At 30.2% G+C, this 15,523-nt stretch overlaps 1 protein-coding gene across 4 annotated transcripts in view; it reads right to left on the bottom strand.

The window, feature by feature from the left end:
* The window catches only part of LOC127071081 (uncharacterized), a 152,938-nt gene that overhangs the window by 46,564 nt on the left and 90,851 nt on the right, over positions 1 to 15,523 (bottom strand). Inside the window, exon 7 of one of the 4 annotated variants that reach the window (XM_051009956.1) lies at positions 509 to 547. The exons of the other annotated variants lie outside the window; for them this stretch is intronic. Within the exon in view, the coding sequence (XP_050865913.1) occupies positions 524 to 547 (24 nt within the window). The 3' untranslated portion in view covers positions 509 to 523. Of the gene's footprint in view, positions 1 to 508; positions 548 to 15,523 lie in introns of those variants that run through there. 4 annotated transcript variants of the gene reach the window in all.

Below are 15,523 nucleotides of genomic sequence, written 5' to 3'. Positions count from 1 at the left end.
CCGATCTCCCTATCTCTATCTCACTCTCTCTCTCTCTCTCGTTTTCTCTCTTTTACTCTCTCTCTCTCTCTCTCTCTCTCTCTCTTACTAAGAGACTCGGCGCATTCTCCGCAAAAAAAGATCGCTCCCTCGCGTACATAATGGCCCCAAGTTGACTCCATGGGGAGCGTTTTTTCGTTCGGGGTGAAGGGATGAGGGGAGGAGAAAGAGGAGGAGGGAGGAGGAGGGAGGACGAAGAGGTGGGGAGTCCACTACCTCGGGCTTTCCGCCTACGAACGAGATTCCAACCTCGGTAAAGTAAGAGACAGAGAGAAAGAGAGAGAGAGAGAGACAGAGAGAGAGTGAGCGAGTGAGAGAGAGAGAGAGAGAGAGAGAGGGATAACAGCATGGCTTTGTCTCGCGAGGAGATGCCACTTCGTAAAAGAGAAATTGGCTCGGATCCCTTCGAAAAAGGGACTCGACGACGCACTCGGCGACTCTTCCACTCTCGGTCGATGCTATCGGCACAGTTTCCTACTCGCTGCTATTCCTTCCCTTCGACGAATCTCTACGAGAGGTATATAGGTAAAAGAGTAGAGAACGTGCTTGCTCTCTTCTTCTCTGTTAAGACAAAAAGAGAGAGAGAGAGAGAGAGAGAGAGAGAGAGAGAGCTGTCTCGAGAACGAAGTTGTCGTGCCGCGTGGTGTCATGGAGATTCCGAGCTACGATTCCAACAACTTTGCTACTCTCTCTCTCTCTCTCTCTCTCTCTGTTTCTCTCTGTTTTTCTCTCTCTTTCTCTTTCTCTGTTTCTTTCTTTCTTTCTTTCTTTCTTTCTCTCTCTCTCTTTGTTTCTCTGTCTGTTTCTCTCTCTTTCGCTTTGTCTCTCTTTCTCTCTCGCGACCAATAAATTGGACGACACGTTCGATTCTGTTTGGTTCTTTTCTGTTCTTTTTTATTTTTTCTTTCTGTTTTGTTTCTTTTTTTTTGTTTTTTTTTTTTATTTTCTATCTCTATCTGAGAGATGGAAGAGAAAGATCAAGGAAATAGCTCGATAGAGCTATTTTAGCGTTGTCTTTAAATTGGAGATCAATTCATTCTGTTTATTTTCTTATACCTTTGAAAGTACATGATTGAAAGTATGTATATGCAGTTTATTTATTAAATTATTAGTTTTGTATATGTCTAGGTATATCTAGCAGTGTCATTAGCAGTGTTATTCAAATTCTGAGCTACGATTTTAATAACTTTGTTACTAGCTCTTTCTCTCTCTCTCTCTCTCTCTCTTTTTCTCTCTCTCTCTCTTTCTGTCTCTCTTTCTCTCATAATATATTATAATTATTCATATGGTGAGAATGAATTTCTTCGAATTCCATTTTCTTTAATTTTCTTTTCTTTCAAAGAGGAAATCAACGATATGTAACTCTTTCGCGATAAGAAATCATCGATTGAGTGTAAAAATTCAATCGGTAATCCGCTTTGAAAGGAGATATTGTAACAATCCCAATACATGTAATCTATTATATTAAAATTCAATGCAGAGAAAAGTATCCTGTTTATAAAAAAAAACATTCTAATATACCCATAATACGATTAACAATGACAAGAACAATAAAATTTCAATCTTAGAATTAACAAAAAATTATTGCTGTTATAGCAAAAAGTTATTAGGATTATAAACATAAAAATAATTTATTAGGAACGTTATAAGAAATAATTGATTTGCAAACAGTTTGTAAAAAAAGTGTAAGGAGCTATACTTGGACTATTAACAATCTCAAAACATATAAACCTATTATATTAAAATTCAATAAACAGAAAAGTATCCCTAAAAATCCCCAAAAAGTTCATAAAGAAAATTTCAACATCCCTAACAATAACAAGAACAATAAAATTTCAATCTTAAAATTATTTATTAAATCAAATTATAAGAAATAATCGATTTGCGAAAAGTTTAAAAACCTGGACGTGGATCGCTAAAATAATAGATACAATCTATTATATTACAATTCAATGAAGAAAAAAGTATCCCCTTTATAAACCAAATTTTAATATCCTTATAATACGATTAACAATGACAAGATAAGATTCCAATAAAGTAACAATAAGATTTCAATCTTAGAGTTAACAGAAAACTATTACTACCATAAACGCAAAAATAATTTATTATATCACGTTATAAGAAATGATCGATTTGCGAAAAGTTTAAGGACTTGGAGCTGGACTAATAACAATCCCAAAACATATAAACCAATTATATTAAAATTCAATAAGGAAAAAAATATCAAAAAAAAAAGAAAAGAAAAGAAAAGAAAAGAAATTCATAAAACAAATTCTAACATTCCCATAATACGATTAACAATGACAAGAATAATAAGATTTCAATCATTAAGAATTAACAAAAAATGATTCCTACCATAAACACAAAAATAATTTATTAGATGACGTTATAAGAAATGATGGATTTGCGAAAAGTTTAAGGACTTGGACGTGGACCTGGGCCTGGACTCGAAATGCTTTACATCAGGATGTTAAGTTCTTATATAGTCTTGGTGAATAACGATAACAAGTTGGAAAGAGAGGAACGACATTTAAAGGAAGACGTCTGGAGGCCGTCGAAGCGCGGAATCGCTAATTGGCCAGTGCTCCTTCGTGCTGGTACGTGGAGATACTCAGACGAAGTATGCCGTCATCCTCGACGTTTTTGTCTCTGCCAGTTTGCGGGAGGGAGGTAGAGTGAAAGAGAGAACGTCAACGACGAAGAAGACGAAGAAGACGAAGAAGAAGACGAAGACGAAGACGAAGAAGAAGTCCAGGGTAGTTCATCACCGAGCGAATTGGCGGTGTAACGGTCATAGCGTGAATCCCAATCGTTCCATCACTGCTAAGAGCTCTCGATGTTCCTCTCACCTCTCTAGGTTTAACCTCTTCTTTCCTTTTCCTTCTCTTTTCCTTCTCTTTCACACAAGCAGCCTTCCCTTTTAATTCTCAGCAAAGACACCCTCTTTTCCAGACCTTCCTAGTCTTTCCAAAAAAAAAAAAAAAAAAAAAAAAAGTGTTGTACCTATATACATCTATGTATGTATGTATGTATGTATGTATCTGTGATTAACTCTTCGGAGATAGATAGAAGTCTGTGTGTGTGAACGAAAGAGAGAGAGAGAAGGAAAAGACAGGGTACTTAATGGCGACGATTACTCAGCGGATCGAATGGGCCACGGCCTCGTGCCCAACGTCATCCGTAACGAAATACCAAAATAACGTCACCAATAAATATACCAAGCGTGGTTGTAACTCGGTAAGAGGGAACGGAGCCACTCCTCTCCTCTCTTTTCCTCTTCTTCTCTCCTCTTTTCTCTTTTCTTCTCTTTTTTCTTCCCTTCTCTTCTCCTTTTTTCTTCTTTTCTCTTCTCTTCTCTTCTCTTCTCTTTCACTCATACGCACAGTGCTTCCGTAGATCCTCGTTCGAATCGTCGAATGCCGGCCCGTCTGACGAACGACTCCAGAATTAACCGAATCGTTGCTGCTCAACTACGACGACTACGTCGTGACTCTACATTTCGAATTATTTTGCTTTAGGGGAATTTATCGAGGGAGGTTTTTTTTTTTTATTTTGTTCCTTCTCTTTTTTTTTTTAGTCTCCTTTTGATGAGATCGAATGGAATCATCGTTTCGATTGATACATTCTTTTAACGTCTCTCCGATCGAATTTTTATTTGTTTCTTTTTACTTCTTCTTTTTTTTTTTTATCGATAAACAAGAGTGAATAGAATCATCGTCTTTATTGATAAATTCTTTTAACGATTATCCGATCGAATTTTTATTTAGTTTTGTTGGATAGAGTAATGGGCAGGGCAGGTGGTTGTAAGGTTAAAATGGATTATAGTTTTATTGATTATTGTTATGTCGTGTTATATTGTATATTATTCGTATAATATATATATATATATATTTTGTTTACATATATATTTATATTCAAAAATTATTTATTTTCGAAAGAAAAATGTTTAACGTCCTTTCAAACTTTTTCTTTTCAAATTTAATATACATACTTTTCCCATTTATACATTTTTATTCCACGAATATTGAAATGAAATTTAAATAATAATTGAATTAAAAAAAAAATTAAATTGAATTAAAAAAAAAAAAAAGAAAAAAGATCACAATATAAAAAAAAATAGATAAAATAAAATAAAATCTAAAATCCTTTCAAAATCCATTTCTCTTTTAATATCTAATTTTATTCCAATATATTATAGATATACGTACTAACGTACATATCTTTTCTACTCTTACACACTTTTATTCCAATTTTATTATTTAATTATTTAACACGCAAAACAGAAATGATATATCGATGTATCATTCGATTGGAACAGTCGAAACGCAACAGTTTGTCCTCTTATGGGGCCTATACGATATTCGAATAGCCACGTTCGAAGAGAAACAGAAGGAGATGGAGGAGAAGAGAACGATGGGACTCCGATGAACATAAATTACCGAGACGCGGCTTCTCTCAGCCGAGGGGAAGTGAGTTATTTGCGTGTGACTGATGGACGCGCCAGCTGAGGAAAGCGATTGGGTAAACAGCCGTACGCGTGCACGCGTATACAACACCATCCCCCTATTCGTCTTATCTCATCGATAGACGATAATCGTTATAAACAATTAGTTTGACAGTTCGATCTTTTTATTCGTTTCTTTTCTTTTTTTCTTCTCAAATTTAACATTAATTTCTTCAAGAATTTCTTTCTATTTTTTTCCAAAATTAATATTAACTTCTTCGAGATTTTCTTTCTTTTTATTTACTTATTTATTTTTTTTGTAATTAATCGTTATAAACAACTGGTTTGACAAGTCGATCTTTTTATTCGTTTCTTTTCTTTTTTTATTCTCAAATTTAACATTAATTTCTTCAAGAATTTCTTTCTATTTTTTTCCAAAATTAATATTAACTTCTTCGAGATTTTCTTTCTTTTTATTTACTTATTTATTTTTTTTGTAATTAATCGTTATAAACAACTGGTTTGACAAGTCGATCTTTTTATTCGTTTCTTTTCTTTTTTTATTCTCAAATTTAACATTAATTTCTTCAAGAATTTCTTTCTATTTTTTTCCAAAATTAATATTAACTTCTTCGAGATTTTCTTTCTTTTTATTTATTTATTTATTTTTTTGTAATTAATCGTTATAAACAACTGCTTTGACAAGTCGATCTTTTTATTCGTTTCTTTCCTTTTTTATTGTCAAATTTAACATTAATTTCTTCAAGAATTTCTTTCTATTTTTTTTCAAAATTAATATTAACTTCTTCGAGATTTTCTTTCTTTTTATTTATTTATTTATTTTTTTGTAATTAATCGTTATAAACAACTGGTTTGACAAGTCGATCTTTTTATTCGTTTCTTTCCTTTTTTATTGTCAAATTTAACATTAATTTCTTCAAGAATTTCTTTCTATTTTTTTTCAAAATTAATATTAACTTCTTCGAGATTTTCTTTCTTTTTATTTATTTATTTATTTTTTTGTAATTAATCGTTATAAACAACTGGTTTGACAAGTCGATCCTTTTATTCGTTTCTTTCTTTTTTTTTCTCAAAATTAACATTAATTTCTTCAAGATTTTGTTTGTTTTTTTTTTAAATTAATAACGCCGAAAATATTCAAAATTTTTTTTTCAATTTCGTTTCCTTTCTTTTTGTAATTTTCCACAATTCAATTCTCTTTTTCCTTTTTCTTTACCTTTGCGTTTCTTTTTCCTTTTTTTTAGTTCGACGACAACAAATTCTTTTTTTTTTAATTTCAAATTGACATTAATAGACGTTGTATATCTTTATGTATTATAATATAGGTATGTGAAAACTTTTAATAATTAAATTATAAATTTATATTGCAATTTATATAAAAATTTATTTTATATACTGTTGTATCTAATCGTAATAATGTGTAAGTTATTAAAACAATATTAAATTTCATCAAAAGATTGATATATTATCTTATATGCCTGTGTGAAATTTGGATAAATATTAATTATACTTTATACGTTGATATAATTTTTGATTATTATATAAATTTGTAATACGATAAATTTATAAGATACGTATACAAATTTTTAATTATTGAATTACAAATCTATATTACAATATTACAATTTATACATGTTAATATAGAAATTGTTATGTAAATTTCATATATAACTGTACCTATTCGAAAGTCTTGAGTTACCAACTATATACCGGATGAGTCAGCTGTGATTAAAATAAAAAAAACTCTTCGTTGACTTGCAATGATACAAAAAAATAAAATATCTAAGAAAAAAAAATATTTGCCTAAAAAAAAAAAAAAAACAAATATTGTGACGAATACTGTCGTGACAATTTCTTCTGAAGGTCACATCTTTCGAGATTTCAAGATCATCAAATTATTTTAAACACAAACAATATACCTTTCATCATCGTCAAAGTATAATCATTTCGATATTAAAATGACTTCTACGACCTATATTAATATGAAACTTCACCTGACCTTGTGAAAAAAAGAAACAAAAAGAAAACAAAAAAAAAATAATTACGAAAATTGAGCGAAAGTTAGGCTTTCTCCAAAGAACTCTTTTTTGTACCATTAGAAGCACATAAATAAATGTAACAAAAATGTCATGATAGAAACGTTAAACTATAACAACTAATTAGCATGAAAATGACCATAAAAATATAGTAATTCGATAGAATCTAGTTCGACGAGTAATTATCACTAAATGATGCAAATAGATAAATTTATTTAGCATAGTTATAAATACCAAAGGAATTTATGGTTATCACCATTCCATTACTCCACTTAATACACGATCCAACGATGTCAACGACACGAGAAACGTTCGAAAAGGACAGCACGGAGAGTTGGTTTGGTTTATGAGTTACGTTAGTCATCTGCGCGTTAAGTTTTCTTTGAGAGAGTTGATATGAGAGCGATAAAACGTAGCCGTATCTACTTTATGGGTTTCTAAGGGATTTGCACGGAGGAAGTTGTTAACGAGAGGATACCAGTGCCGTAGTATCATCGTGTTGTGCTTAGGTTCAACCATGTCTCTCGTAAGTCGGCTTTTCGTTTACGGATCGTCGTAAACGACGATTTCGGAAATTATCATTATTATCATGAAACAGAAACGAGACCGACATTTTCTATAAAAGTTTCTCTAATTTCATTATTTATGTAAAATAATATAAAATTGTGTTAAAGATTTGGAAGGCTCTATATTCTATTTTCGTGATTATTCACGAATTCACAATGGAATAAGGAAGAAGAAGAAAAAAAGAAATTGTGTGAAAGAAGAATGTTTTGTATGGTAGAGCGTTATTATAATTAGTTGATTTAAGATTGGAAAAATTAGTATTCAAAGAAATGTGTTAATATTGTTATGAATTTTTATTTTTTTATTGGATATCATTGAAATTATTTTAAACGATTTTATTCGGTATTGGTGTTGAATTTTGTTGAAGAACAAAAAAGGATTTCATGTAATATATTATACTAAATTTTCTAGTTACGTTGTATCTAGGATATTTAAATATATTAAAATTCATCAAAATTCGATGAATTCCACACAGAAGATATTTTTACGAACAAAAGATACTTTTTTTATTTAAAATTAATTGGATTGTTAAATATTTTAATATTTATATTAATAAGATTTTTTTTTTAATTGTATAAGACTTTTATTATAATTATATTTACTTTTTTATTAATCATTCTAATTTTTAAGTTTTGTATATAATATTATATAAAACTTAAACATTAGAGTAATTATATATATACATATGTGTATACTAAAATCCGTCAAAATGATAGAATTTAAAATAACACACACACAGATTACTTTTTTAAATAATAGAATAAATATATGTTGATCATTATTCGGATAAAAATAAAGAATTATATAATACATATCTAACAAATTTATTTTCTATTAATTATTCTAATTTTCAAGTCGTATACACAGTACATCTAAATATGCCAAATTATCAATAAACAAAAATATTCCCAAATATACCAAATAATTTTTATTAACTAATAATTCATTCGTGTACTTAATTTTCACCTCACAAATTTATTTATAAATAAATAAATATATATATACAGATTTCTTTTTATAAATAAAAACGTGATCTCCATTAAGTTTCAGGATTAGATAATAAAAAAAAAGAAAAGAAAAGAAAAGATAAAAAACTTAGATAGCACATTTACAATTACAATGCTTTTAAGCAAATTCTAAATAAACCCAAATTTTGTTCAATCGATCATTGAAATAAGAACGTAGCAAATATCATTTAAAAAAAAAAAAAACATTTGTGAAGAGAAAATGCGATCTCTTCAAGAGATCTTTCGATTAGTTATTCCACCTTATCAATTAACGAAAACGAATGTGAAACATTAAAAGATTTTACTACTGAAAGTTACTTTCGTTAATATAAATGATACAACTATTAAATAAATTAAATACATACTTTCACTTTTTCCACCGATAACCAAGAAAAATTGCAACGTAATATAATCCTGACTGACCCAACGTAACTCTAATTCAAAACAAGTGTATAAATAATATACCGGACGTTTATTGGATTGTTAATTAAAGCAAAATCGTCATAAAAACTCGATCCTTATTTAATAAGAAATAAAATCCCGTTGATTCTCATAATTTTCTTCTTTTCTTAATTCCTTTTTTCTTCTATTCTTTTTTTTTCCTTCGTTTTCTTTTTTCCTCGTTTTTTTTTTTCGTTTCTTTTCAAAAATTATACGCGAGATTACTCCTGAGCTAACGAGGCCATTAATTAGTTTCGTTTCGTTAAAGCGACGCTTGAAATCTTGTCGTTGTACTGTTTGGAAGGGGGCAAGAGAGAGAGAGAGAGAGAGAGAGATAGAGAAAGATAGAGAGAAAGATAGAGAAAGAGAGAGAGAGAGAGCAAGAGAGGATAGGATCGTGGAATTAAGCAAAATAATTAGACAAATTAGGACAGGCGGCAGGGGTGGCTGACTAAGGGAATCATTTATCATTCGGATCCGCTATTAATTCCTCGTTAATTCCTCCTTTCCTCGTCAAGCAAGATAAACGAGTGGCTCTGCTTTCGCCTAACGTTAGTACTATCGTGCATCTTTCTCTATGAGAACGAGAAGCAGAAATAGTAAAATAAAAAAAAAATAAATAAATAAAAAAAGAAAATAAAAGACGAAAGAAACAAGACAATGTGTACCGAGAGAAGACGAGTAAAATTTTTTTCTCACTTCGATCTTTTTTCCTCTAGAATTTTTCTTCTCTTTTTTTAAACGCCATTCCTCGATTAGCACAATGATAAAAGTGAAACAACGAAATTATGAGCTTTGATATATATTAGATGTATTTCTTTTTTCTTTTTTTTTTTTGATTGAGAATATTGTAATCAGACAATTGTTCAATTGTTGGTTCGAAACGTTAATGGATATATATATATATATATATATATATATATATATATATAATATATTTATGTAATGTTTGTGCTACATAAACTGTTTCTTCTTTTCATTGTATCTTTCTTTTTTCGATATAAAGGATAATTGCAAGTAATAAAGAAATATAATCGATAGTTATATTAACGAATATAATTAATTAAAGAAATATATAAAATTAACGTAATATGAAACGAGATATAATATAAATAAATATAAATATTATACATGTATTATAAATCAATTAATGATATAAAACGCGATAATTCATTAAAGGAATATATAAAATTTTTTTTATCTATCTACGTAGAAAATTACGTAGAACCACGTAAAAGTTTCGAGTGTTTTAATAACTTTTTTCTTTATTTTCATACTCAATTCGTCAAGTAATTTCTTACAATGTAAAATGAGAATAGTAAGGTAAAGTCCTTCAAAAAAAAAAAAAAAAAAAAAAAAAAAAAAATCATTTCTTCGAGCAATTTCTTATAACTGATAGAAAATAAGAGATTAAATAATTCTCGAAAATAATGAGACAAAATAATCTTTTGAAGAAATAATTAAAAAAGATACCATATTATTCGTATCTTGAATCGACGTTGTCTACCTTTCCAAGAAGCTCGTACCACTCGCTACAAGATCCTTTTTCCATCCTTTATTTTTTCTTCTTAATTATTAACATTATCTCGAAGGAAAAACAGAAGTAAGTAACTAACTAACTAACTAACCAACTAACTAACTAACTAAGTAAGTAAGTAAGTAAGTAAGTAAGTAAGTAAGTAAGTAAGTAAGTACTTAGAGAGATTCTATCTTCCTACTTAAGCAAGGACGTCTATGGGAGATCTTTCGAAGGCTATGCCATGTAACGACATACACGAGATATATACTCAAGGACCTCGTGGATGTTCATTTTTTTTTCTTCTTTTTCTTTCCTTCTTCCGTTTTATTCTGTGTTTTTCTTTTCCTCATATCTTTTTCTCTTTTTTTTTTTAAATATTTTTCTTTTCTCTTTTTCATGCGAAGCCACTCTCATGGGGGTCGGCAAAACATCAAGGCCTCTCTCTCTCTCTCTCTCTCTCAAGAGAGATAGAGGGATAGAGATAGATAGAGAGAGATAGAAAGAGAAAGAGAGAAAGAGAGAAAGAGAGAGAGAGAGAGAGAGAGTGGCCACGAGTCTCTCTTCGAAACTCTCCCCTCTTACCCCCATCCACCATACGATATTACGATGGCCCTCGCCGAGAGAGAATCGGGCGTCCCGTCGAGAGCCACTCGAGAATGTGTTTGAGAACGCGGGGGCTCGCTTTTCTCTCTCGGAGCTTAAAACAAACAGCTCTCGCCCGTGCCATCGATGGCATAATAACCACCTGTGTACTTATCTCTTTCTCTTTCTCTCTTACTCTTCCTATCTCTCTTCTTCTTTCTCTTTTTCTCTCTCTTGTTCTTTCTATCTTTTGTTCTCTATCTCTCTCTCTTCTTCTCTCTTGCTTTTCCTATCTCTCTCTCTCTCTCTTTCTCTCTCTCTCGGTCTCTCTCTCTTGTTCTTTCTATCTATCTATCTGTCTCTCTTTCTGTCTGTTTGTCTTTCTCTCTTACTCTTCCTATTTCTCTCTCTTTCTTTCTCTTGCTCTTTCTGTCCATCTGTCTATCTATCTCTTTCTGTTTCTCTCTCTCTCTCTCTCTCTCTCTCTCTCTTGCTCTTCCTGTCTGTCTATCTGTATCTTTCTCTTTCTTTCTTTCTTTCTGTCTGTCTCTCTCTCTATCTCTTTTTCTCTAACATATCTTCACGCCATAAGAGTAAAATTCACTCAACACGAATTCTTCTATCCTCCTTCCTCTCTATCTTGACCCACCGAATATATCTTTATCTCTTAGCATTCGACTTTTGAGTTTCATCTTTTTATTTTCCTCTTCTCTTCTTTTCTTTTCTTTTTTTTCCTTTTCTTTCCTTTCCTTTCCCTTTTTTCTTCTTTATGGAGGTGCTAATATCGAAAGATCGTAATAAAAAAAAAAAAAAAGAAAAAGAAAAAGAATCAAGGTGAGAAAAATTTGATTGCTTCTTTCGACCTCCATTGTTATGTCTCTAATATCGTTAATAGTGATAATGCATTATCACGATGAGAACAATGAAAAAGCTTAGAAACTCTAATACCTCGCTATTTTATTTGTTCGATATTTTTTAACATTTCGACGTTTAAAAGTCGATGTTTCGAAGACATTATTTTTCATAATTAATGAGATTCTTTATAATTAAATAATTGATTACGATTAGAAGATATAATCGAGATTTAACAGATGGTTCTGAGACGTAAAGGAAATAATGTTTCTCGTCTGGATTCGACTCGATTAGAGTTATTCGAACTAATTATAAACTTGTATGAAAGTAAACATACATTTAAATATACCGAGTGTCTTTCTAAATTTTCAATATCATTTCATACCTTCGATCTTAAATATCCTCGTTGATTTCGATGATATCGAGAGAATCAAATTTATTTATTTTTTCAACATACAACGATACATTTCCAATTAGTTTTGCTTTCGAATATACTTCTGTACGACGCAAAATAAGAGAGATATTTCAAGATAATGAAACAAGAGAAATGAGATGACCTTGATATATACATATATTTATACACGCAGTAACAAACAATTTTGTTCAATAAAACATATTTCTGTAGGATACAAAATAATGGCGATATTTAAAGACAAGAACTTTAAGACAAGAAAGATGAGATAACCGATATGCACACAGCATTTATATACACATACAGTGATACGTACACACACAGTGACAAACAATTTTATTTAGTAATATCTCGTATGATTCCAAGAAACAATCGAAATACTTGAGATGATCAATTAAGATCGGACAATTCTGTGTAGGTGTATATATACATACATAACTATATTCAACATACATACGTATGTACATATGACCTCCTCCCAACATACATACATATATATAGAAATATATATACGCGTATACATACGTCAGAATCGCGATGTGCCGTAGCGAGCAATGATACGGCTCGTTGACGCTGTCAGCGAAGCGCTATCTTCACGCTCAGAAAGCTCGCGCGTGTCAACCACGTCGAAAAGACGCGATGCACCGCCTTAGTCCGGAATATTTATTAAGCTCGCTTCGAACCGTCGACAGTTACAACGTGGAGATTGTCTTTATGCGATCCTACGGTCGCGCCAGCCGGCCGACAGCCTCGTAGATTATTCCTAACTCTCGCGTAGTAACACGTGAGAAAGAAAGGGAGAGAAAAAGAAGAAATAAATTCGAGCGGAGCTTCTCCAATCCAAATTTCTTTTTTTCCCTCCTTTCTTTTCTGTAAAAATCCAATCCTCGTGTGTGTATGTTTTTATGTGCGTGTATTTTTTTTTTTTTATTTATTTTTGATTTTATTTAGAAACTCCGTCCGTCGTTCTTGGAAAATTCCTTCGTTAAATTCTTACTTTTTTTTCTTTTTTTTTTTTTTTCATTTATTTCATTCGATTCATTTCATTTGGAATTTCATTGGAATCTTATTCGTTTCGTTTGTTTCTTTTTATTTCGTTTATTTTATTCATTTAATTTATTCCTTTTTCTTTCATTTATTTTATTCATTTCAGAAATTAATTTAGAAAATCGAGTTGAATTTTAAATTGACGTTGATAGGGAACGTAGATGGTAGGGATTGATAGTTATCGCATATGAAAATTAGATACTTGATTTAAATTTCATTAAAGCGATTGTTTGGTATAGTCGTATTTGCGATAATTCGAGAATCGTATTAAATTTTACTCATACGCGATTCTAATCGAGTTGTTTCAATTATTTTTATTCAATTTTAATTCTATTCAATTTAGAGATAATCAAATTCGAAAGTTTTTATTCAATTTTGATATAATTTGATTTTGATCGTATTCACGGATTACAAAATTACATATTTTCATTGAATTCTAATCGTATCTACGGATATTAAAATTGTTCAACTTTATCGCGATTCTATTAATTCAGTTCAAATCGTATACACGAATACAAAAATTACGAGATTTATTTCAATTCTACTAATTTAAATAATTCAATTTTAATCGTATACATAGATATCTAGAAAAAAAAAGAACCATCCAAATTGAATTTTAATGGAATTTTATATATTCGATTTTAATGGTATTTACTCAACAGCAAATATTTTATTAGTTTATAAATATTTATTCGTTTTTTAAATTGTGTGTAATATAAATGTTAAGTGTCGATGAAGAAATATAACGAGAAAGAATCTATACTCAAAACACTTAATGTCAACAAAGTGATTTAACGAAAAATATACGAACATGTAATCGTCAAACTTTATATTTGACATTAAAGAGACGTTGACATTAACATATTATTAAGATTAATTAATAAAGATAAAAAAAAAGAAATAAATAAAGTAAATAAAATAAATGAAATAAAAGAATGAAAGAGAATAAGCGAAATAGAATAAATGAAATGAATAAAATAAATGAAAGAAAAAGGAATAAATTAAACGAATAAAATAAACGAAATAATTAAAATAAACGAAATAAAAAGAAACAAACGAAACGAATAAGATTCCAATGAAATTTCGAATGAAATAAATGAAATAAATAAAATAAATGACAAATAGAATAAACAGAATAATTCTGACAAATGAAACGAATAAAATAAATGAAACAAACGAGATAAACGGAATAAACGAAATGAAAAGAAACAAGTAGAATTCAAATGAAATACCGAATGAAACGAAACGGATGAAATAAATAAAATAAATAAAATAAATAAAATAAATAACAAATAAAATAAGCAGAATAATTCTGACAAATGAAACGAATAAAATAAATCAAATAAATGAAGCAAACGAAATATACGGAATAAACGAAATGAAAAGAAACAGATAGAATTCAAATGAAATTCCGAATAAAACGAAACGAATGAAATAAATGAAATAAACGAAATAAAAAGGAGATAAAAGGAAACAAATGAAATTCCGAACGAAATAAAACGAATGAAACGAATGAAATGAATAGAACGATGAAATAAACGAAACAAATAATACAAAAAAAAAATAAAATAAAATAAAAGAAGAAAAAATATGTAACCATCGTATCTTATTCTATCGAGTAACAATAAGAACTCGTCGAAAGTAGAGAATCGTCGGTTCTCGTACGGAATCAGTAACCGTAAGATAATTACACGGTACAATTACGACGATCACGGTGCTGTAAGGTATCCGGTAGGAAGGCCAATTTCCGGGGAACATCGACTTGGAATCTTTCTCTTTGGCGCGCGGTCTGTCGGTCGGCTGGCACGATTGAAGGAAACGATCAAAGTAATATGACGGTTCAGTACCATCGTAAAACAGCACCGAACGACGTCGTACCAACCCGCTACATTTCGACGATATTTCCGTGCAACCATTCTCGAACCATTGAAACGGACACTGAACGACCATCCAACTCGATTCTTTCTCTCTTTCTCTCTTTCTATCTCTTTCTATCTTATTCACGCTTATTACTCGAGTAACATGTTCGACGCTTTCACTGGACATCGATTATAATATTCTTTAACACTAAAATTACCGACCTTTATTTCTATCCGGCAGTTGTCACTTTTTCGACAGGTATTTGAAGAAAGAAAAAATAAAAAAAAGGAGAACATTTATCTGTTTCATCGAACAAATTTATAAAGAAAGTTGTTCTTATTATTTTCGCTTGATCGAATTTTGTTATTTGTTTAATTATTATTATTATGATTGTGTGATCTATGCGATTGGAAAAGTGGATAGAAAAAGTAGCATGCTTGTTATTATTTTGTATGGATTAAACATGGATTTGGTTAACATTGTTAGGAAAATTATGATTTCTCGGTAATTGTGATATAAATAATCTCAAATTCATCGTTTAACATTACTATTATGATTATGTGATTTACGTGATTGGAAAAATGGAAAGAAAAAGTAGCATGTTTGTTATTATCTTTAATTTAGACTTTTAGAGATTAAAGACTAAGTGGTTAATAGTCTTACAAAAATGATGATTTCTCGGTAATTGTGATATAA

Source organism: Vespula vulgaris, chromosome 20 (genome assembly GCF_905475345.1).
Source record: "Vespula vulgaris chromosome 20, iyVesVulg1.1, whole genome shotgun sequence".
NCBI lineage: Eukaryota > Metazoa > Arthropoda > Insecta > Hymenoptera > Vespidae > Vespula > Vespula vulgaris.
This window is presented reverse-complemented; position numbering and strand designations above follow the sequence as displayed.